Source organism: Manis pentadactyla, chromosome 14 (assembly GCF_030020395.1).
Source record: "Manis pentadactyla isolate mManPen7 chromosome 14, mManPen7.hap1, whole genome shotgun sequence".
NCBI lineage: Eukaryota > Metazoa > Chordata > Mammalia > Pholidota > Manidae > Manis > Manis pentadactyla.
In genome coordinates, this window is record NC_080032.1 from 86,898,597 (window position 1) to 86,922,876 (window position 24,280).

Below are 24,280 nucleotides of genomic sequence, written 5' to 3' on the forward strand. Positions count from 1 at the left end.
CAGCATTAGAACTGACTTGAGCTCTCCAACACCCTGGTGGTGTTCACGAGAATTGCTTGGTGTAAATGTGTATGGAAGACACCCTCCCACATACTTATACACATTGGAATCAGGTCCGGGTACCCAAATAAATATTACTGCTGTGTATCATATTGATAATGTCATACATACATGTAGGGAAGAAATACACCACGGCATTTGTTGGTAGAGATATTACAGGCACCCTGCTCAGTGGGGTAACTGTTTCTGAAATTCCTATTAAGGTGGACTATTGAAAGGGCTAACAACTCCCAAATCCCTACTATGCCTTAACCTCATATGAAAAAAGCAAATCCCCTCCAAAGAAATCTCAGTATTTTTTTAATTTAAAATAAGCACTGAATCTATAAACTGCTGAGCACTTACACAGAAACTTTTCTCACAAGTCATGTAAAACCACAAACAAAAATATTGCAAAAAGGGAGGATTGTGCACCTTTACAGATGAGGCAATGGAAGCACAGAAAGTTTGATTTATCCAAAGACACAACTAATGATGGGTGGAGGTGGATTTAAGGCTGGGAAGTCTAATTTCAAAGAAATATCTAACTACCGCCTTATTCTGCTCCTAGTGCTTATTCAAATAATAGTAATTAACACTTTCACGGGATAACTGAAGCAAAGAGGTTCAGTAACATACAAGGGTCACAAAGCTCCTTAGCAGCTGAGATGGGCTCTGAATCCAGGCACTCTTACTCCTCTGAGCTTATGCTCACAACCACCTCCCCATCTGGCATCCCAAACAGTGGTTTACTTATTTAACCTGCTTATCAACTCCCTAAGGGAGCCCCACCTTGGTCGTACACAGCTGATTCTTAGGGGAAACGCTAACAAATCTGCCAAAGGAGACAAGAGGCTTCTGGAGACAGCAGACCCCACCCCCTTCCTCAGCTCCCTGAGGGGGGATGCTAAGGAAATGTGTTAGAGGGCAGGTTTCCAGAGCAGACCAGGAGGTCTCCTGAAAGAAGCTTGGTGGCAGGATGAAACAGGATCTCTGAAATAAAAACATGTACATCAGGAAAGACAGCACCTACACGGGTGACCACACCCCATCCAGGATTGGAGAGCTTGTGGGGAAATAAGGCATAACAGCAGAACGCGTGGCTGCTTGGAACTCTGGGGAAAAGTATGTTCCCAGCCTGGGGCAAATTACCTTTGAAGCGGAAATCAGTCAGAGGGAGAAAGGATTCAGGAGAAATCCGTTTTTTGATTACAAGCAGTCGTCCACTTCTGCTCACCTATGTCTCTCGTGACCCAGCTGCAAAAAAGGGACCCCACCAAACCTCTCCAGTCCAGATATACCCTAGCTCCCCCCACCTTGTAATCACCCACTGATACGGAGATGGACTACTTCTCTCCACCCCTTGGAAACACCCACTGATATGGAGATGCACTAAGGCCAGGCAAGGGATTCTGGAAATATTGCAGTTATGAGAGTTTTGGGTTCTGTTATCTATCAGGTGTAACATTTTGGTGAATCTTATTTTTCTGTCCTAAGCTTCCTCATCTCACCTGTAAAACAGTCCATATTAGGAATCTATGTCAAAGAGATGTGAGGATTAAACATTATAAAGCATGTAAAACACCTAACGGCACACAGCTTATGCTCCATAATTGTAGGATTATTAGCAAAAAGAAAATCATATTAAAATGAAAATATAGTAACAAAACAGTGAGTTCTAAGACTTGGGTAAAATGTCTTTCTGATATTCTAAGCCAAGAAAAACAAATGCATTTAGACAATAACAGCTATAAAACTTGAGGGGACATTCTCCCTATCTTGTGTGGAGGCAGCAAGCAGTCAGGGGCGGGCACTGCTCACCTCCACCTCCCTCCTGGGAGCACTCGGCTGTCCCCTCAGGTCTCTCCTGAAAGCAGGTTTTCTCCAGAGGCACACAACTCACCCTGAGGGGTCTGCTAGACAGCACGGAAACAGGGGTAATGGATTCTGACTCTCTCAGACGCCAAGATAATGCTCTTAATTTCTTCATTAAGTCAATCACTGATCATGAAAATAAATCCCATGTGAGTATCTGGAATGCAATAGATGCACATTTACTTCTGATTTTTCAAGTCTGCAGCAGTGGGCCATTAATCAGTTTACTTATTCAGAAGGGTGATGAGTCTAGTCTTCTAATTAGCAAGTGGACATATGTATCCAACTATTCATTTACATTGTTTCCCCCTCAATTTGACCCACTCTTAGAATCTCTTGGAACTACTGATCCACTCCCACCTCTACCATGAGGCTGCGAAGCCACCGGTGGGCAGATGCACGGGTGCTTGCTGGGGGCCAGGGAGTAGGCATTTGTTCATTTTGCTGTTGGAAACACAGCTGATGGAATTATTGGTAGGTTTCATTCTTTTCTTAATAACAGATGTTTTTGTAAGTTCTCTATATATGCACATATTACTCTCAAATTATGAAAATCTTAAGCATAGGGCTTAATCTGTACTAGAAAGTCAATAAACAGTCCATGAATAAATGAGAATAAAAGTATAAATGTTCTATAGCTTGGTAAATTCTTTTGACAGCTTGAAAAAAATATAAAAGCATACAAAATTAACTGTGATTGTCCACCACAAACTTATTTTACCTACTATTATGCCAGAAAGCAATTGAAAGGTTTTTTTTAAAAAAAGATCATTAAAATTAAGCAGACCTCCAGAACCCAGACTCATAAGATTTTTAAATGACAGTGGCAAAGGGCTAGCCTCATGTAACATATTGAAGACTGTATATGGTTCTGACAGATCAGTTTGAATTCTTAGCTCCAATACTACTTCCTAACAGGGTGACTCACTTCTCTATAATTTTTACAACTATAAAAGGAGAATATTATCAGTAAATTCTGAGGCTTGCTGTAAAAATTACATGTAAAGACATGGGCATAACATCTCATTCATAGAAGCCATTCAATATAGGTAGCAGTATAATTACTCAAGTAAAGAAACACCATACAAATAGGGAAGACAGGAGAACACCAGCCCTAAACTAAGGTTTCCTGCCATACGAACGTGCCTTATCTATGTCACGTTCCCAGCGCACAGTGGGTGTTACAGGAACACCAAGATTTTTAAATCTGAGCATTTCCCACTTCTGAATTAAACAATATCCAAAATCCAAAGAGTTAAACCAGCATAGGTATAATTCTGAAAGAATTAGCCACTCAAAACATTTCAAGAAAGTATTTTTAAAATATGTAGAAAATTTTAGACTGAATATAGTAATGCACCTGCTCAAACGATTCCTTACAAGGTAACACATTCTGTTGTCTGGAACTTTGTCACTAAAGAGGGGCCAAAAGAATTGACTAAGGCACCAGGAACAGGGGACGCTGAAGAGAAACTCCAGGGTAAAAAAACACTGAATATCAAGAGCATGGAGAAACAGATTGGTCTTTCGTACCTGAGGGTGACATCTAAGAAACCTTCCCTTTCTAGGATTCTATGACCTTTGTCCTATACATATGTAGTTTAGAAAGAATCTGCCACTGAAACTGAAGAACCAAGTCAACATCATTAAGGTTGACATCGATGGTCCACATGCTAGTTCTAGGGCCCCACCGGAGAGAAACGCACATACAAGTGTTCGAGCAAACGCATGCCATTACAGCACTCGCACCAAAAACGGTGATGCCCATTACTAGGGGAATAGGTGAATAAAATGTGCTATATTCATATGTGGAATATCTAATAGCAGCTAAAAGGAATGATTAGATTTAATGTAAGAGCTGATTCAGATTGACAATTTGACTAGAGAAAGCAAGTGACTGGACAATACTTGCCTTACAACTACCCCAGTGGCAGAAATCTGTGAGGCTGTATTACGTGTGTGTCTGGAAGGGCACATTCATGTCCCTATCAGATGGACAAAGAGGAATTCAGCTTTAGCTGTAATTTCTAACCTTTTGAAGGAGGCTGTGCTTATACAGTACTCATTAAACTACTTAAAGAGCCTGATGTCCTTGATCACAAATGTTAAGTCCTTTCTTTAACTAGCCAAATAAGATACTTAGGCCTATAATTTGTTGGACAGTACCTGCAAAATTGTGGCAACTGATGGAGAACATTATAAAGTATTTGTAAATGTTAATGAAAGTACAAAGGGTTGATTTTATCAAAAGAGGTGTCCATTGTTTTTTTTTTTTTAAATAACGAGCTCAGGATTAAGAGGCCTAGAACTCTGCTCTCAAGTCCCATTCAGGGACGTGAGTCCTTACAAGTTAAAAGCCATCCTGAAAATCGCACAGACTAACAAGTATGTCACCTCAACTCGAAGGGTATTTGAAAGTGATTAGACTCTATTTCTGACCACATTATTTTCTTATGCTTGTTCAATTCTGAGAGAAGGTGACACATTGCCTATAAGCTATACGGGCACATGGAAAATTCAGAGATGAAATGAACTAAGAAGGAGGCAGATAGCTCTTGTCCACTTCAGTACAGAATCCAGCAAGGGACAGACCTTATGTTGGTGTCTGTGGAATGAAAAACTAAAGGAATGTCTTAAGATACAAGGAGGTGCTAAGGAAGGGAAATCACTCATAGACTTCACAGAGCTGAGCCGCTTGGCCAGAGAAGCGACAAGGTAGGCTATCTAATTAGGTTCCTTTGTGGTTTTTCCCCGGAAAATACAGAAGCCCTGCTGCCTGATACACTAATTAATGGGAAAGCTATCTGAAGTTACATTCCTAAATCAAACAATTTATATCATCCTAAATATGTAAATGTCATTCTACAATCTTGTAACGTAGGACAAGGCCTTTTCTGAGCCTGGCTGGAGTACTGTCTCCCTTGGGAAAACCAGACATGCATTTGTGTGTGATCTCCATAAAGAACGGTAAAAACTTAAGACAGTTATGCCAATTCAACACAGAATCTAATTTCAGTGATCCCCAAATCTTTTAGTCATCTTGCCTAGCTAAAGAGCGGTTTTCTTTAGTGACACCCTTATTGAATCTTTACAAAGCACTGAACATAGGTTTGCACTGAAATCGCTCTCCTTTTCTACGTTTTTCCTTCCCTCAATTCCTGTAAGAGTCGATCAGCCTATAACTAGAGCAGCGAGCACAGTGCCATAAACACATGTGGTAACAAACCCAAGGGTCCTGACAAACCGACAGCCCAGCAGGTGGCACAGGTACAAGGGCGTCTCGGAAAGGCCTCCACCCCCGAGAACGTGGCGCGTTTCATCCGAGGTGCTACGGGGCTGGAGGCCCGCCAGCCAACTGCAGTTAGTCTCTGACCCGCACTCTGTTCAGAGGATTTTAGTGCGTCCTCAACAGACTCGTTGTTCCGTCTGCCTCTGGAAAGGCCGCAGAGTGACCTCCCCGGGCCAGTCGCACGTGCTGGAGACACAAACGTGAGTCACACAGGGCTTCTCAGCCTCAGCTGCGATGGAAGTTGGGGCCAACGAGTTCTTTTTTGTGGGGGCTGTCCCGTGCATTTATAGGATTAAACATCCCATTAACCACAGGAGACCAGCGGCACCTTCCTTGGGGGGCGGGGGCGGGGGTGGGGTGCCCCCGCCAATGTCTCCCGACATTGCTAACTGCCCACTGGAGGGCAGAACTGCTCTTGGCCGAGAGCCACTGAGACAGGTGGACCAGGAGCTCCCAGCGTCCAGTAAACTTTCCTGGGATGCAGAGAATTTCCTATTTGGGGATGTCAAAGATCTCTGTTGCCTGGTTGAAATTCAGAGAAGTAACCTGTCAACGGCCAGGACTGGCTGCATAATTTGTAAGGCTGAGGGCAAGATGAAAATATGTGCCCTTCATCCAAACTTTCAGAAGCTCAAGACAGTGACATGAGAGCACGGGCCCGAGCCCAGGGCCCCAGGCACACGCCCGTAACCAGCCCTCCTACCAATGGCACCTCGCCACGCGTGGGCACAGAGGGCTTGCTGCTGCCCTTCCTACTGAACTCAGTGTCACCTTAGCACCTACTACAGCTCAGCGAGTCAGGAGGTTTTAATATTTCATGTGTCCAATTGTTCTTTATCCCCCTTTTTCACCAGCAGTCCCCATATTTATCAAAAACTGTTGCATATAATGCTGAATTAACTTCTCAGCTCAATTTTTCTTAAGTCCTATTTTTTCAACCCAAACCTACTAAATCAGATTGACAGTTCAAATTATAAGACCATGAAATCATTTGTTTTATTGGAAACAAAACCATGAGGAGTTTATTATACTTCATTACCAGCATCTGCCTCCTGTCTGTCAATTCTAAGTAAGATATTAATGATGCTCTTTTGCCATTTGGGAACAGATACTCTTTCCTCAAAAATTATGTCTGGCAATGGGTTCTTTAAATTATCCCCACCACTTGCCAAGAGTTCTGACTCCACGTATGGAAATTAGCATTGATTCCGGTATAATCAGGGGAGATACAACCACTTACTATAAAATGACAGAATATGTGTTACCTAAAGATGTGATGTTTATATTTTTCCCTCATGGGGTGGGACCACAGTGAACCTTAAATCTAGCTTTATATCATCAGTTTGGTCTTACCTGCTGAAGATCACTAGGACAGACTTGATGCTACCTTTCATCTTTTCCTTTGTCTTTTGTAACACACTTCCCAGTGTAAGCAAACAACGGCCCCTCTGCATGGCGGCTTACTCTCTGAAAGAGATCACTGTAAACAAATACCGAGACGACTCCAGAAACTTCTGGTATGTTCCAAGAAGTACCTCAAACGACACCAGCCTCCTCACTGGTCTCTGCTCCCTCTCAGCTCACCTAGTCTTTGAGGGATTGCTTGGGCTTCTACATTCAAGGTGCATAACAAAGAGAATATTACATGGAAATAAGATGCTTCCTTCACTTTTAATGCTTAGCTTTATGAGAATTAAGAAAACCATGGAGGGTCGTCCTGAAATAGCCACAGTGGTAGCTGTGCTTTCTAGAAATGTCTCTCAGGAGTTGTTACCCAACCCCTTACAGGCACCAGCAATTCCCACGGATACTAAATCAAGGCAGCTCCCCGGACACACAGCCCTGAATTTACAGCAAACACCTACAGCGTCAGCTTACAGATTCATGAAACCACTGCAAAGTACGAGTCTTAAGAGACTGAGCAGGAGGTTTTAACAGGTGAGGCTGCTAATGCATCAATGAATGATTTCTAAAAGTTGCCAGAGATCTTTTCAATCTTGCTACTGCCTTCTGAGATAGTATTATCTCCATTTTAGACATAAGAAAACTGAGATCAGAGATGTTAAGTAATTAACTTATACAAAGACACACAGCATCCCAGTCAAGCCATTGACTACGGATTTATGGGGTTATATCTGGACCCTTGTTTCCATTCCAAGGATCTATGTCTATCCTAAAGCCAGTGACCCAGTTTTTATTACTGTAGCTTTGTAAAAGCTTTTCCGGTGAGAACTATGAGTCCTCCAACTTTGCTCTTCTTTTTCAAGATTGTTTTGGCTATTCTGGGTCCCTTGCATTTAAACATGAAATTTAGGATCAGCTTGTTACTTTTTGGAGAAAAGACAATAGTAATATTCACAAGGAGTATACTGACTCTGTAGATAAATTGAGAAGGATTATCCTCTTAACGATCAAGTCTCCCGACCCCTGAGCATGGGGACGTCTCTCCATTCATTTAGACCTCCATTAATTCCTTTCAATAAGGTTGTTTTCCAATGTACAAGTTTTGCTCTTCTCTATCATTAATATTTGATACTTTAGGAGTTAATACCAAACTGCATGGCACAGATGTGGCCTGAGATGCAGAGGTGGGCACGCGGGAGGAGAGATTTGTCCTCAAACAAAATGTCTCTTATTCAGCCTCTAGCTCAGGTGGCCACAGGACCTTTCCAGGCTCATCACACTTGGTGCTCTATAGAAAGGATCGTCAATGATGTGGAAGAGAACCCGATAACATTATGAAAGTGTGGAACGATTACACCATTGAGGATGCCATCAATGCAGAAAAAGCCAGGAAAGCCATCGGGCCTGAAATAAATTCCTGCCGGAGGAAACTGTGTCCAGATACCAATCAAGGAAGTCATGAAAGAGATTGTGTATATGGCAAAAAACAAAAAACAAACAAAAAAAAAAGTGGGGAGTAAAAGATTTCAATGGATCTTAAAGAAATTCAAGAGCTAACATGCCACACCAGCAGATTCAATAGAAGATGACTTGCTGGAGACGACGGTGCCCAACCAGGACCAGAGGTGAGGGATGGGCAGGATGCAGAAGCCGCCGGGCCAGAAAACAAGGGCACCAGACTGTCGGGCGGAAGGGCTCCAATTTTCAAGACTGATTTTGATGTTTTTATGATACGGATCCTACTATGATATGGCATTGAAACTAAAGCAAACAATGGAAAAGGAATTGGTATAGAAATACTTTGAGAGAAACAAAAAGAGACAGAAATTCTGATGTATTTCCATAAAATCACACCACGCGTGCCTGTCCCCGTCCATTCCTCCACCTCGTCCACCCAAGGCGGTGCCTCTCCCTTCCTCAGCCCACTGAACGCGAAGACCAGGTGGAAAACCTTTATGATCCACTTCCTCTTAGCAAATAGATCATCATCATGTCGTATGGTTAATGAACTTACCTGTTGCGTATGTGTCTTCAAGTGACAACTAATTTAAACCATGGTGAGAACTCTTGAGACATTTTTGTGTCATCATAGTCATCATCACTTAACTATCCTTTGGGGAAAACATCATGTCCCAGACTTGTCTGGAGATGGACAGCCTATCCTTACATAGGCACTAGGCAAGTGATATTCAAAATAAAATGGGCTTGTTTTCTTACTGTTTTATAATGTTGCTTTCAAAGAAATACATTACTGCACAGTATGTGCCTCTCTAACTGGAGAAAGTGCCTGTCAGCCTATCATCACAGGTAGGTGGTCTTTTAAACAATGTACAGTAATTTCCAATACAATATTGTGAATATGCCTATAACACTGTATGCCTTAAAATTTTTATAATGATTCACTCATTCATGTATAGGCTAGGCTACTGTGAAGCAATCATATTGCTTCTTCTTTGTTATTAATGCATGAATTGTTATACCTGTAAATAAATAAAAATTTCTTTTTCACATTATCCTTCTCTTTTTGATGTCTAGGGCTAGTAATTTGTATAACATTTACAGTGTTTTGTATCATATAAGACAATACTGAGGCAGGTACTGACAGATGATTCACTCTGTAAGCTGGTATCATGAACTTATGGATTGATAATGCAGCACAGTACGTGTGTTTTCTCTTATGATTTTCTTAATAAATTTTCTTTTCTCTAATTACTTCATTGTAAGAATAGAATATATATTATACATAAAACATACAAAATATCAGTAAGGCTTCCAGGTCAATAGTGGGCTATTAGTAGTTAAGTTCTGGGGGAGTCAAAAGTTCTATGCCTGGGAATTGGCAGCCCTAACCCTTATGTTATTCAATGGTCAACCACATGCCAAAAATATTAGACATTTATACATAGCAATTTATTGTTGTTCTAACTTCATAAACCTAGTATTTTACTCCTCAATCTATCCTGCCAAGGACACATCTCCTTACTGAAGGCTCCTACATTTCAAGCAACACAGACACTAAAAGTTAAATGAAATGTTCATCTATGGTAAGTAAACTGAAACGCCTATCAGTGGTGAGTGTCCAGTAAGATACTGATTAAAAATATTGTTCAGTGAGTAGACAGAGGGATCGTAGGGCCTCAGGTAGAGTGGTAAAGGGAGGAGAAAATACATGTTATTTGACCACCGTATCCCAAATACAAACTGAATTAAAATATTAGAAAATAAATTGAGTGATTCCTTTGACTTTTGAGAAGCATTCAAGATCTCTTCTGACATTTGTAAATAGGCAAGTTTCTTCAGATAACACATGACATGGCTATTAATATTCTGATTTTGGAGCCCCGAAGAATTGCCCTGTTACCACTGAAAAGTTCCAACACTGAAGCGTGGCTGGTGTACCCTCCACTTTGAGATGGAGAAAATTAGGTTTTCTCAGGATCTTCCCCTAACCCTCTCCAAAGACTAGGTAACCTTTAAAGGGTACAGCAATTCCTCTTATCTCGAGGAAAAAAAATCCCCAGTCTAGGGTTTTATTTACAAAGCAGACTATCACCTGTGCTAAATGATGGATTTAGTATTAAGTTGAAAATGAACTACCCTGAGGCAGCAACTTAGGAATTATATTGTTTTTGAAATGTCTATCTTGTTGGTATTTTCCTCCTGTTTATATTAAATACAGAACATCAAAAAAACACTATGAACTTCACAGTGTGTGGGAGAAAAAAGAAAACTCTGACACAGTCAAAACTCCTTCAGCATAGATTTTTTAAAAAATGAAATAAGGATTTAAATACATCTTAGCAAGAAAGCAAAAAGAGAAGCCCTCAGGTATTACCTATCAACTTACTAAGACAACCTGTGCTTTCAATATAAATTAAGGAAAATGGCTTGAAAGCCTGTAGATAATCTGAAAAACATTTCTTTCTCCCATGAGTTTGCTGAGCAGAAAATCTTTTCTGTGCTGTTCCCTCTCCCCACGGGAGAGGCGAGTCAATGACATTTTAATGGAAAATCTAAGAACTATTCCACTTCTGTTTAAGATTTTAAAAGACTGCTGTGGTTTAGAAAATTGAAGGCAACCTTTATTTAAAGCCATGTTGAATCACAGTTTCTTTTAAGTAAGTCATTGTGCTTAAGAAAATAAGTTTTACTAAAAACTCAACAGTTATATATTGTCTTAATAGTCATTCTACTAACACAAGGACAGAGAACTAAAGCAGCTCTCTGCTTGACCTTTTGTTTTCATCTACTGTTTCTAACAGTAGACACGTGTAACAGCCTCGTGCTTTGACAGTTTTTGTGATTTTGCAACAGCCTTTAGAATATTAGATACAGGAATGTTTTCCTTGCCTATATTCATAAAATTGGAGGTCATCTTGCTGAGAAACAATTTGTCAGTATCTCCTTCAAGTTCATCCAGTAAATACTACACGTGCATTACTTTGGGTCAGAAATCGTGGTGCTGCCACATGAAGAAAAATACAAGCAAAACTCTCAAAAATTCTGGGGAAAAATGACTACTTTCCTCAGAGTGCAGTAGATGTCAGCTGCTTTGAGCATTCTCCTGCAAAGTCATTATGCTGGAATTAGATTTCCAAAGAAACCTTTGGAAGGATTGCTATCAAACTATGACAAAGATCTGACCTTTCTGACCTCTCTGCAGAATATGACTTGTTGAGATGGCCACAGGCAAAATCAATTCATAGGAAAAGGAAATGACTTATGAGGAGATAACACTTGATGACCTGACTACAAAACTACTGGAGGAAAAAATAAATAAAAAGGAGATCCTGCTGTCCCTCCCTATACGCGACAGGCATGGCGCCCGAGGAGCTGGAGGTGAGTCAAATCAGGTTTTAAAATGAACTCATGGGAGGTTCATGAGTAAATTCCCTTCCCTACAATGTTCTCCCTTTCCAGGCTGGACACTGAGCTCCCACAGAGCCACATTCGTCCAGACCACTGAGTTGGTTAGTGATGTCGACAATGCAAATTATTGGCTTGAATGTTTTTGCACAGATTATACACACTGGATAGGTAACACGAATGCCCTACAACAGGCTAGCAATGCGTGAGCCTGGATCTAATTTCAGTTAGAGGCATTCGATAGCACCTCTGGGTTGCTACTTCTTACACATACCTAAATGTTAAGATTTTAGTGACCAAAGGGCAGGGCCAGCTTCCTCCCAGATATTTTTCTGTTCAATCAATTCATTTTGGAAGGTTCTATGATCCAGGTGTGGATAAAATGAGAGTTCCTGTGGCCAGGATTCTCACCTGGCCCTGGTTGACTAGCTCACTGCACACCTGTGGGCAATACAGGCTGTTGACTCTATAAAAAGAGTTCCGCCCAGTGCTCTGGGCATGACACGGTGGCAGGGCTGCAAGGCTGCAGGAGAGCAGAGCCGAGGCTGGAGTGGTGGCAGCACCGAGGACAGAGGCCCAGAGGACGGCTGTGTGGGACGGCTGTGCCAAGAGGCCTGGAGAATGGCTGTGTGGACAGAGGAGCCCAGAGGATGGCTGTGCAGTCAGAGGGACCCAGAGGCAGAGACCAGCTTGCTGCCTGCAGACTTGCTCTGAGTGAATGGAATTCTAGTGACTGACCTGCCACCTGGAAATAAAGTTGGGTATAACCCTTTCACCCCAAGAACGTTTTGCTGTCATTTTCTTTGGTCACACTGAATCCATAGTGAACTTGCCCAGAGCTGAAACCCATTGGCAAGACATAGGTTATCCAGGTAATATTAATTGTAGGAGGATTTATACATACACATATACACAAATTTATTTTAAGATGGGACACACAAAACATGTTACTTTGAAAAAAAAAAGCCCATATTCATTTCTAAGTTCCCTGGATTGACCGTGTGCTAAAACACCCCCAGATGAACGGACTCATAGGAGGCTGCTGTCCCCTGTCCCAGGGTCTGCAGTGTTTCTCATTTCCCCTGGCCTTGGTGCCTCTGCTCATCTGCACTAAGGCTGCCCTGACAACTACATTCTCCCAAAATACTGCTGCTTTTTTCCCTTTTTTGGAGTGGTTCTGCATCAACATTTGCATGCTTCTCTAGGAGAGAAAGGTCTCCTGTTTACATTTTTCCTCCAGGGAACCTGCCTTAATGCCCCAAGTGCAGAGCAGAGAAGGGAAGGGCAGAGATGAGCCTTTCTTGCAGCTTTCCTTCCCTGAGCCCTGCGTAAGGGCTGCATCTGCTGGGCATGTCAGCAGCAGCCTTGGCTCCCCTTTCACTTCATCCCAGGAATTCACATGTTCTCTGTGCAGGATAAGAAAACTGAAGTCAAGGAAAAAAATATTTTTAACTATGTATGGTGATGGAGATTAACTAGCCTCACTGTGGTGACCATCTCACAAGATAGTCATTTATCGAATCATTACATTGTCCACCTAAAAGTAATATGTTTTATGTCAGTTATATCTCAATTTAAAAGAAAAAACTGAAGTCAATTCGAGAGTCAAACAAGGTGGCATACAAGCATATGAACACACAACCTTCACTTCTAGATTCTTCTCTAAGATTATCTTGAAGAATGCCATCTCTTTTGTTGATAAATTTTACTTTTCTTGTGGAAGACAATTATCCTTAGGAACTAAAGCCCCTGACAATGGCTCTCTCCTCTTCTGTTTGTCCAGTAAATTAAGACATGACCATTCATCTTGAGTAACGTAGGCAGACCCAACTTTTAATACCTTGCCTAATGGATCTGACCAAGAGGGAAACCCCCAATCCTTAAATTCATGTCTGTCAAACTGAGGGATGCACTGCCCAGGGGATGTAGGTGACAAGAGTGTCAGAACATGTAAAATCAGTGAGTAAACATGGCGGATATTTAGGACAAGACAAGCTTAGAGTCAAGTAAAGTTATACTATGAAACAAAATGCAAACCTTTGTTAATTTCTAGAACAGAGCATAAAAATTCAAAAAAGTGTTGAGCTTACTACAACTACCTTTTGCTATGGTAAACCAGGCCCCAAAAGGCCTGCCTCTCTCGCTCCACCTTTGAAGGTTAGGGAAAGTTTGCACATCATTGCCTTGAGCAATTACCTATGTGTCTCTCAGGTTTCTACCTCGGCTGTCCATACAAGTCATGACTATCATACATGTATGCAACATGAAATAAACTAGGAAGACAACCCACAGGGGGTAAGCAACAAAATGATAAAAACGATATGCTTATTCTTCTATATTCAAATTGCTTTTAATTGTGAAAGTAATTGTGTCCCTACTAATTCAAAGCTTAGGCTTGACAAGCTGCAATAAAGATGGATGTGATTACGTAATTAGTTCTTACTGCAATGTCTTTAAAACCTGGTACACGTATACTTTACAGTTATTATCAAAACCTCCAAGAAAATGAATCTGATCCACTTAATGATACATATCATTTTGCACTTGCTGTTTCCTCTTCCTGTAACAGTCTACCCTTCGGGTCCCTATATTTCTGATTCTTTCTCAGTATTGACAGAAGCCCTTCCTAACCATCCCACCTAAAGCAGCCCCTCTTCGGTCCCTCTATAAACACAGTGTTATCCTGTTTGTTTCCTTCAAAGCCATTAACACAATTTGTAGCTATCTGGTAGTGATTTACTCTTTTATATATCATTTGTGTGCCTCTTCCCAAAAAGAACAGGTCAGAACTATGTCTGTCTTATTTATTGCTATATCCTCATCTCTACCGAGTGTCACTCAATAAATATTTTTGAATGAAAACCTGTTCTACAGCATTTTGAAAAAAATTTAAGGGTATTTCTCAGACTTTTACAACTCTTAAGAAATCAGCCTGTGGAGCTGTTATAATCTGGCTCTCTTTTCTTACAAACCTAAAAAGAAATTGAGGCAAAGCAACTCCCCCCAAACCCTCTTATAAGTGAGGGCTGTAATTCAGGGCTGGGGCCAGGACTAGTCTCTCATTTCCCCGTCTTCCAGTCCAGGGAGCTTTGCAAATTAAGCTGTTGCTTCTTCTAGCCTCACTTATCCGTCCTACAGGATATATTAACCATGTTGAACACAGGTGAAGACCAATTGTTTGTTCTTTTTGCCCATAAACTGCTTTTTCTCCTCCACTACAGTGGAGAAACCACATGCTGTTAAGGGGGTTGACCTTTATGCCATGGACAGAAGAGATACAATCCCATTACAATCTGATCATGGCCGACGGCAGGCCCTGCGAGGCGCCCCTCTGTGGCGGACACGGCCAGAGCGGCCCCCCATTCACCCCATAAGGTCACAGAGTGTGACTGGAAACCAGAAGTAAATCCCACAGGCACTGACGTCTCACACATCCAAAAAATAAATTACTTTGGTAGCAACATACTTCGGTAGCTCTATTTTCCTCAAACAGATGAAATTTAATCTCAAATGACCAAGAAAAAAAAAATCCTATGAAAAGAGATGAGTCACTTAAGTAGTTTAAGAGCCTCGACTTCACATCCACTGGGAACTCCTGGAGGAGGCCTGGTGACTGGTCTGCAATCAGACCTACCTGGCAAGCTCACAGGTGGCCGGTAACCAAGACACAATATGCGATGATAAGACACTTCTTCCTAACAGAAATGGGGTCTTAACTTCCTTCTGACGCCCTGGACTATCTCAGCATCTTGTGGCGGCGAGGGCAAGTTTCTTCCCGTCACTGCGCCACAGGCTTGAGGTCATGGCTCAAGATTCCCCTTGTCAGGATCCGTGGATGGGAGAATCCGGGCCACCCTCTAGCCCACCACAACGGCTGACTTGTCTTCTCTGGGCCAGGATGCTTTAATTATTTTGAAATCAACTGCTTCTTCATGTCTATCTGTCCACCGAGCCTACCACTTATGAACGTAAAGTGACTGAGGGCCAGGACGGTGTTGCTTTAACCCAAGTGCGAGCGCTGGCCCTGCTGTCTAGATAAACTGGCAGCGCCTTCTGGCCAAGACAGTGCTGAAATAAAATACGTACTTGTGCAGGTTTTCTATGCTCAAATTCCACAATCATAAAAATGAGGCCCCAAATTTCTGGTGCCATTTAATGCTGGCAAATCTATCTTGTGCATTCATGCTGTAATGCTCTTAATTCTGTGTTTTCAAGAAGGAATGTGAGATTCGTTTTAAAATTAGGCAAGACAATACTCAAATAATATAAATCTAGAAGTGAGTAAATTATTCATTCCATTAGTTACAATGTTTAGAACATTTACCCAAGCATAACACAAATGTTATTAAGGTCAGCGGATGACACAGTAGTTTTTAAAACCTGTGCCAAAAATGTATACAACACAACAGTAAGAAATAGGTAAATAGCTCAGTATTTAATCTACATCTGAGAAAACATGCCCTATCGAACTCCCAAAGACTTCTGGCAAAAACTAAGCAGATGCAGAGAATTACAATCCTATGTACCTCAGGGATCTTTGAAAATAAAAACAAGAAACAAAGAAAAAACCTTTTGGTTATACATTCCAACAATCATGAAGCTAAAACAATACTGGATCATCAACAACTGAATGGCTAGACAAGTCAGACAAAATTCTAAGTAGTCAGAATGAAGCTATACGTCAATGCTTTGCAATAAAATCAGTGGCATCCTTACTCTTAAACAAGAAGGCCTTCTGTTAAGTTGTTGTCTTATCCCTTATGTAATAAAAATTTAAGTTCTAAACAGTATTCAATATAACCTAATACCCTGAAAAGTTTTTCCACTCACATTATTAGTGCATGGGGCTCAAGTGTACTGATTACTACAAAAACAACCTTATATTTCACTCAAGCTACTGTTGAAATTTAGACAGAAATGAAAAATTATTTGAAATTCAAATAGACATTGAAAAACAGTATTTTAAAACACAATGTTGAGCTCAGTAAAAGTGAATTATTTTGTTAAAGCAAAATTATTTTTAATACATACACTACTGTGCTACTCGGGCAATGCAGGCAATGCCAGGCACCGCTATGTGCTCAGAAACGGTTCCCAGTGACCTTCACCTAGATTGGGCTCACAATCAGCTGGGCCTTTGGTCTGAGCAAGAAGGTGGTAACATCACACTAATGTATTGCATATATGTAAAGGTCAGGCAAGCCACGTGTGGCTAACATAGTGATCAGCTTCTGCAGATTATTTATTCTAGTATATCAGGAAAGCACAAACTTCGACTCCACCAAGAATGGTAGGAGAAGGTGAGCGGACATACCTAGAAGACATGCATATGGCATAAATCCGCAAATGGATGTGTATGTTTGGCTTTTTCTCAGGTATGGAAAATGATTTCAGTAACTTAAGCCAGCATCTCCATTGGGCCTATCAAGCAATGCAGAGGCAAAGGTGAGTTTAAGAGAGAGCGAGACAACTTGGGGAAATGTGAATCCTGCTGGCTAACTGTTCACTGTTGAAAAAATGTTTTGTAAAAGGTAAGCCTTCTCCCATCATTTGCATCCTCCAAGCTGTTTACAAATCAGGCTGTTGAGATTATAAATCCTTCCTGGCAATTCTGTAAACTGATTTCTTCTATAAGATTTCTTCTCTGAAAATAAATTCATCAACACACATTTCCTATTTTGGGTTTTCTGACATGGTGAAATTTTAACCAGACTATTAACTAAACATGTTAATAAAAATGGAAACAAAATGATTCCAAAACTAGTACAGGAAGGTATCCTGATTCTTTATAAAAATCAGTATGAAAATTAACACAACACATGTAAACAAATGTATATAATTTTACTAAAGTGATCTGTTTAGACAATAGTTCACACTATCACTTCTTAGTTAATATGGAGAGTAGTACTGCATATGTATCTTTACATATGATATACTTACATATAAAATATACCTACACTGAACATTATCCACATACAAAATGATGACAGATATATCCAGTTTAGAAAGAAAAAAAAGAAACTATGCAAGAATAAAAAACAGTAATTATGTGAGGACAGTGGCACTATGCCACAAAACACTATGGGTGTTTTCTTCATCTTTTTACAACATTATCACATTACTTTCACAAATAAAATGTATTTTCTTTTGGTTTGGGTCAACACAAACCACTCTTATCATTGAGATATATTAAATACTCATAAAAGAATATTAATTTCTATATAAAACCAGTATGTGTTTTTAAAATTCATGTTAAGTATGAAACCCACATACCTGAGCCCACCTCTTTTTCCTCTTCTTCAATGTTGTTTCTGATGCTGTCATATTCCTCATCAATGGTCTGGTTCCCACGCATCTGCGATAAGATTCTCCGGGCCTTCTGAGTCTGTCCTTTCTGAATAAGCCACCGAGGGCTTTCGGGTAGAAAGAGAAAGCCAAAGAACTGTACAACTGCTGGAATCGCTGCAAGTCCCAACATGTACCTGCAAAAGGAACCATACATTAGGGTGAAATCTGGCCTTGTCCGCCCTGAGTAGGAATAGTCTGTGCTCACCACATTGGGAGTAATAGCTAATGCTAAATTAGAATGATTTTCATGTGTGTGTGTGTCCAGAAAATAGGACATTTTTATACTGTATTGAGAACTCAAGAAATGAGAGAAAAACCTGATTCTCCTTTGACTCTCACACAAATTACAATGAAAAACAATGTGCAAAAGTTCAATAATTAAGTACAGGCCTTCTGATCCAAACACGTCATGTGAAACACTACAGTCACCATCTCTGTCTAAACTAGTACATGTAACTATGAAAAAAAAGATTCTGTATTTTACAACAAAAAATGGGGCTAAGACAAAACTCTGGCATCTGTTGAAAAGATACACTTTTCATTAAGATAAACGCCCAAATGTGTTTCTTCGCAGTTATTTCTGCCGTGCGAATGGTCTCATTGTGCCATCAGCCATCACGCTCCCCCTCACTCCCTGGGAAGGAGGAGGTCACAGCAGGAGTATGGTGGACTTGCAAGCAAATTATCACTATTGAAATGATAAAAATTTGAAAAAGCTGTTCATGTTATTTGTCACCATCTTTAAATATGTATTTCTACTGTCTGGCAAAATTCTAGAGAGCAAATAAGAGTATCGTTTTAAATCCATCAGAGAAATGACAAAGAGTGATACGAGTACATCAACATGAAAGATCTCTCCAGATGATTCTGGACACAAAGCAATCTCTTTAGGTCTTTATGCCTCAGTCTTTTGAAACTGAGGGGTGAGATTAGATCAACTTCAAGGTCTCTTTCAACTGGAAACTTCTATGAATCTAGGACACCTGGATGTTTTCTGTTGCTCTAAGTCCCCTGGGTATGCTCCATGGTAGGTTCACGATGGTACAGCTCAGAAGGCCCACTTCAATTTCCTAACATCCATTTTTTCTGCTATTTGTAAATCAATGAGAAGTCACCTGACTCAATATACTTTTCAAAGCTGTTTAACTTTTAAGCAATGTTAAACCCAAATTACAGCATCTTTGAGGGCTCCAGATGTAGATCTTCTGAAATAAGACCATTATTTTTCAAGCAATTTCATTTTAATTCCAAGAACAGCAGAAAAAAGTGTAATTGCTGCATGGGTGTTGAAAATAGTTCCCACTCCAAACAGCAGCTACAGCCAGCTACCAGTGGAAACAGAAACATTAACTAAGACTTAGAAAGTAACCTGTTTATGAATGACTTGACTAAATGAATCACTTAGCCTAGAATATGAAAAGAAATTGTATTAGAACTGTTTTATACTTTAATCCATGGTCTGTGAAAACTACACCAATACTGAATCGCTGCTTCCTCTGCTCACCTACAGAACACACTGTTTTAACCTTGATTTATGTCAATGTACCTTGTACTATAATAAACTATTTCCCTCCCTCACTTGATTGCATGTTTAATTTTGCATTCAACACAGCACCTAAAAAAGGATCCTGCACACAGTAGGCACTTAGGAAATACTTTATGAAGTGATACAAAAGAGCTATATATCTAAATTTTCTGTATTAACTGAACAGAAAATAGCTTTACTCCCCACTCATGCAGCACTATTTTATGCAGCAACTCTCCTGGACCACTTAGCTCTGCAACACACATGCACAGTAATTCCTTCCAGTGAAACCATTTGTTATTCTAGACATAACCAGACCTTCTCTTCTGCAGAAGATGACTCAGGTACAGATTTCTGAGGGATCTTCAGATGAGAGTCCAGCTCACCCATATTTCTGGCCTCTTTCCCTGCATAACCAAATCTGTTACTTAAATGTATGTTTCATTGTTGTAAGTGAATCAAATTTCTGTTTGGTTGTGTTGTCTCAAAGAAAAGGTTATGCACAGCTATACTGCCAGTTATTTAAAAGAAAGTGATAAAAAAGCAGACATCAAAGGTACTGGATTAGGGAATTAATCAGAGAAGCCCTAAGGAAGGTGCAAGCCTTTGTGTCTTGTTTCTCTGCGCCCTTCATGGACTTCCCTTCTGCTCTCCAGACCCCCTTCGTGGTGAGTTAAGACGGAAGGGCTACAGGGAATACTTCCAAGTATTTGAAATGAATGTGGAAACGGAATCATCTTCAGCCCGAAGGGTGCTCACATACTTTGCCCTTCACTACTATTTATTTCCAGTACACAATATACTTAAAAACTAAAAGAAAGAAAAAGGGGGAAAGGAAAGAAAAGGGAAAAGACAAGGAAAAATGCAAATATACACATTAGCCTTTTCTTTTTCATTGAAGTATAGTTGATATACAATATTATGTTGGTTTCAAGTGTAAACATAGCAATTGGACAACTACATACAGTATGAAATGCTTACCACGATTAAGTGTAGCTACCCACTCTCACCATACAAAGATAATATATTATTGACTACATTTCCGATGGTACTTTGCATCCCCACGACTTATTATATAATTTAGCCTATGTTTCTAGAGCTATAGAAGACAGAACACTTTAGCTCTGCAGCCTTTTGAGCTCTGTAAGTCCCAAGAACCTAGGTCTGAAATTCACAATTCAAAGCCCTAAGACGAGGGTGGGGGAGGACATTAAAGCCCGATTCTAAAGACTAGTCAGCATAAAACTAGTTTTATCCATTTACATCCCAACGTTTCTCTTCTAAAAGTAAAACAAAGGAGCCTGTTTTATTTTAATTACCTTTCATGATAAAAATATTTTGATAGGAATACACTTCCACGGCTCTGCAGAGACCAAATACACAAGATCAGGAGTAGCTGTGGCCTCCGACGGGGAGAGCCGGGAACAGAGCTGGGCCGCCCCCCGGCTCTGGGCACACTGACCACAGAGCCCTGGTCAGGTTCCCTGACGTTTTAATGCACGGGCGACAATGTCTGTTTTATAGTCCTGCCGGGAGGCTCAAATGAGACCATTCAGTTGGTACCTAGAACGGAGAGGATGCCCAGCGCGACGTGCTTTTACCTCCCCTGCCAATCAGTTCAATGCCACCCGCCTGTCCTGGGCCTCCCATCCGCCGCAGCGGTCAGTAGGCAGACTAACCAATTTCCTCCTTGAGGAAAAACCGTTCCTCCAATGATGCGCAGACCTGAACACAGGAAAAATAAACACGGGGTTGCTCTGCTGTGGTACGGATGCAGGCTTCGTCATGAGTGTCAACAGAGGAACTCTTTGGGGTCAGTTAAGGAAGCATGAGGGACTCACCGTCGGCCCCGTAGACCCAAGGAAACCAGAACCCAGAGGACTGGCAGGCCAGGGCCCTCGGCCCGACACACGGCAGCCCCGCCGCTAAGGGAGGTCCCACGAGGCCCTTGGCGGCTGCGCGGCCATCACCCAGGAGGTAGCTTTTAAAACACACCAGGGTCCAGTCCTCCCACCCGGGGATTTGGACTAGCTGGCCTGGGCCCCGGGCCCAGGGACTCCTGTGTCATTAGAAGCTCCCGCAGTGGCGCTAACTTACACTGCGAACCACTGATCTAAGCGCTTGGGAAACCCCGGCGGGGAGAGCGAACGACAGGCACCCAGGGTCCACACCAGTGGGCAGAGGCCGGTCGTCCCACGGAGGCAGAAGTGCAGCCGGCGGAGGCCCAGAGTGTCGGGGCCCTCACGGAGAGCTGCCCCTGACTCTGAATGCAAGTTCCCAGGTGAGTTTTTTGACCAGCTGTCAGGACCAGCACCCGCCCACCAGAAAGCTAAGGGGGGCCTCAAATAAGGGGGGATTCCCAAGTGGTGAGCGCTGCTGTCAAACTCGGGGGGGTGGGATAGGTCCGCAAGGGGGACAAGCCCGGGTGTTTCAGCTCAGCTCACGCCCTCTTCCCAGCACCAACAGGCCGCCCCGGGAGGGGAACCCCTGCACCGGTGGGCACCAGCCCCCCTCCCGCCCCCGGGCCGAGCGCCTGCTGCCATCGGCCGGCCAGGGGCCCCGGGCAGCACTAGACAGGGGCTTCCCTGGACCTTCGCCAGCATTCTGGTTTTAAAGGAAGCACGTGGCTCTCACCTATGAGACGAAAGGCAACATCCTTTAATATGATGGCCACTTAAGACACAGAATTTTACACTGGTAACTGCCCCTTCTCAGAACTGATGACATGGTCTACCAATATGATAAACGTGTTACTTATACCCTAGTAGTTCCACAAGGGTGATTGTGCTCCAGATATGTGAAAATCTAGCAGTACAAATGCAGCTTGGAGATGTAATCATTTAACAGCAGTCACAGCGATGGGAAGGCTGATCCCCAGCACTAGTCACTGTGCACCAAGCCCTGTCCAAAGGGCTTAAGACACCTTGACCCACTTATCTTCACAACCTGAGAGGCGGGTGCCATTATTACCCTCGTCTTAAAGACAAACGAGATACAAAGAAGATACAGAACTAGAATGCACTGGCAGTTGGATGAAAATCTAGGTCGTCTGGCTCCTACAATAAATGTTCATTGTATGTCAAGCTATAATGGACATTTAATGATTAGCTAAGGTACTTCTTCAGAAATCATAAAACGGAACATTATTTTACCTTAGCCTCATGTTTAAAGACTTTGGAGGATCCCTTCTGGAGTTTTATGGCTCATTCACCTCTGCTCAATGCAGTAAACCCTTCAGAATAACAGGGCAAAGAGGCTAGCTGGGAGCGGGCCCCACCCCAATCCTATAAGCCCAGCCACACAGAAGCACCCGCTGGGATGGGGGACGGCAAACTAGACACAGACCTGCTGGTGGCAAGTGGAACAGCTCCTTATTCTCATGACACCAGAGGGTTACTATGAAAGTCATTGATTATTAATTAAAAGAAAACATCTCTTTTGTAAGGGTCGACTTGTACTGCTTACTCTGAACACAGTACCAAACTGACTATTTCATTTTTCTCTAATATACGCAAGTAAACTAAACAAGAAAAATACAGGTAACAAAACAGTCAATAGTTTATAAGATGTTTGGGAGCAAAAAAATTGACCTGAGATGTGACCCTGTTAAAATATTTCACATGAAGGACATGGTGAGTCTTGCGTTGCTTTCCTCTGTGCTTTGTTCTCCAGTCTGTCTCCCAAAGGCCCCCCACGCCTCCCCTCTCCCAAAAGGAATATGCGGGAGTGAGGAACCGTATCCTGCACCCACATTCCGTTTCTCTTCTCCCCTCTGTTCTTTTTCTTCTTTAAATCCCCAAAGGATGTGAAAAGATTGCCATGCCGTACAGTGGAAGTGCTTCATGATTTATGGTTTTAATTGTAAGTCAAGCTGTAACAAAACTACCATAGCTGGGGGAACTGTATTACCATGTGTTTTACTTAAATTGTATGCAACAGTTTTATAGCTCTTGAAGTGCTGAATTCTACTAAGGGGAGATGCATTTTACACTGAGCCCAGTTACCGTCCTAACAGGCCCAGAGGGCATGAGGGTATCTACAGTCCAACACTTGCTGCCCTCCCTGTCTCTCAACTGCATGTTGTCTACAGTTTACATTTTCAAACCAAATCTCCACCTTTTATTTTTCTAGCCACAGAGAATCCTGATATTTTACAAAACACTAAGATTAACTCAGTGACAATCTCTAAAACTTTGAGCACAATGAGAATTTTTAGCAGTAATCTCTAATGTCCAATACTCTTATAATAAATTGAAAAATACCAAGTGGCAAAACTGAGCTCATGATGCCCGAGTTTTAGTCCCATCCCGTCTGCTGGCTGGCATTTCTGCATGTGCCCGTTTGCTATCGGTTTACAGATCATGTCCGTGTCAGCCCATTCTCAACAACTCAAGTAAGTCAGAGGACGACCGTGCGTATGAAGATGCTGCGCCTCGCTCTTTAAAACGCCACAGTTCCAAACTGGGATCCTTTCACACAGAACTACAAAACAAACTCAAAACCTTTGTCTTTCCTGAAGCAATTCACTGAAAATAAAAGGGGCTGTTAGAATCCGTAAGTTCTCTGAAAATGTTCCCAAAGATTTACTCTGTTTGCCTGGAAAGCTAAAGCTGGATTCCTTGTGATCTCTCTGAGTTATTACTCAACTGTTTGCCCAGCAAACATCTCCTGAATGCATGCCAAATGCCAAACCCTAAGCCAATCATTGAGAATACCGAATAAACTTAAACATTGAGTGTAGGGTTATGTAAATCTGAACCCCCCCACCTGTCTCCACCCCAAAAGAAACCTGGAACTTTCCAACGATCCTTACTGTTATATTCTGTTTAAGCTAGTGAAACATTTTTTGCTTAAAGATACAGTAAGGGGCATGAGGAAGGCAGTATAGCAAAGAGAAGACAAGTAGTGATTCTATAACATCTTACTAAGCTGGT

The 24,280-nt window shown here is 41.7% G+C and overlaps 1 protein-coding gene across 1 annotated transcript in view; it reads right to left on the reverse strand.

Moving 5' to 3' along the window:
- The window catches only part of SLC2A13 (solute carrier family 2 member 13), a 243,588-nt gene that overhangs the window by 170,100 nt on the left and 49,208 nt on the right, over nt 1-24,280 (reverse strand). The window contains exon 3 of the mRNA XM_036889418.2: nt 17,747-17,955. Coding sequence (XP_036745313.2) covers nt 17,747-17,955 — 209 coding nt within the window. The remainder of the gene's footprint in view (nt 1-17,746; nt 17,956-24,280) is intronic.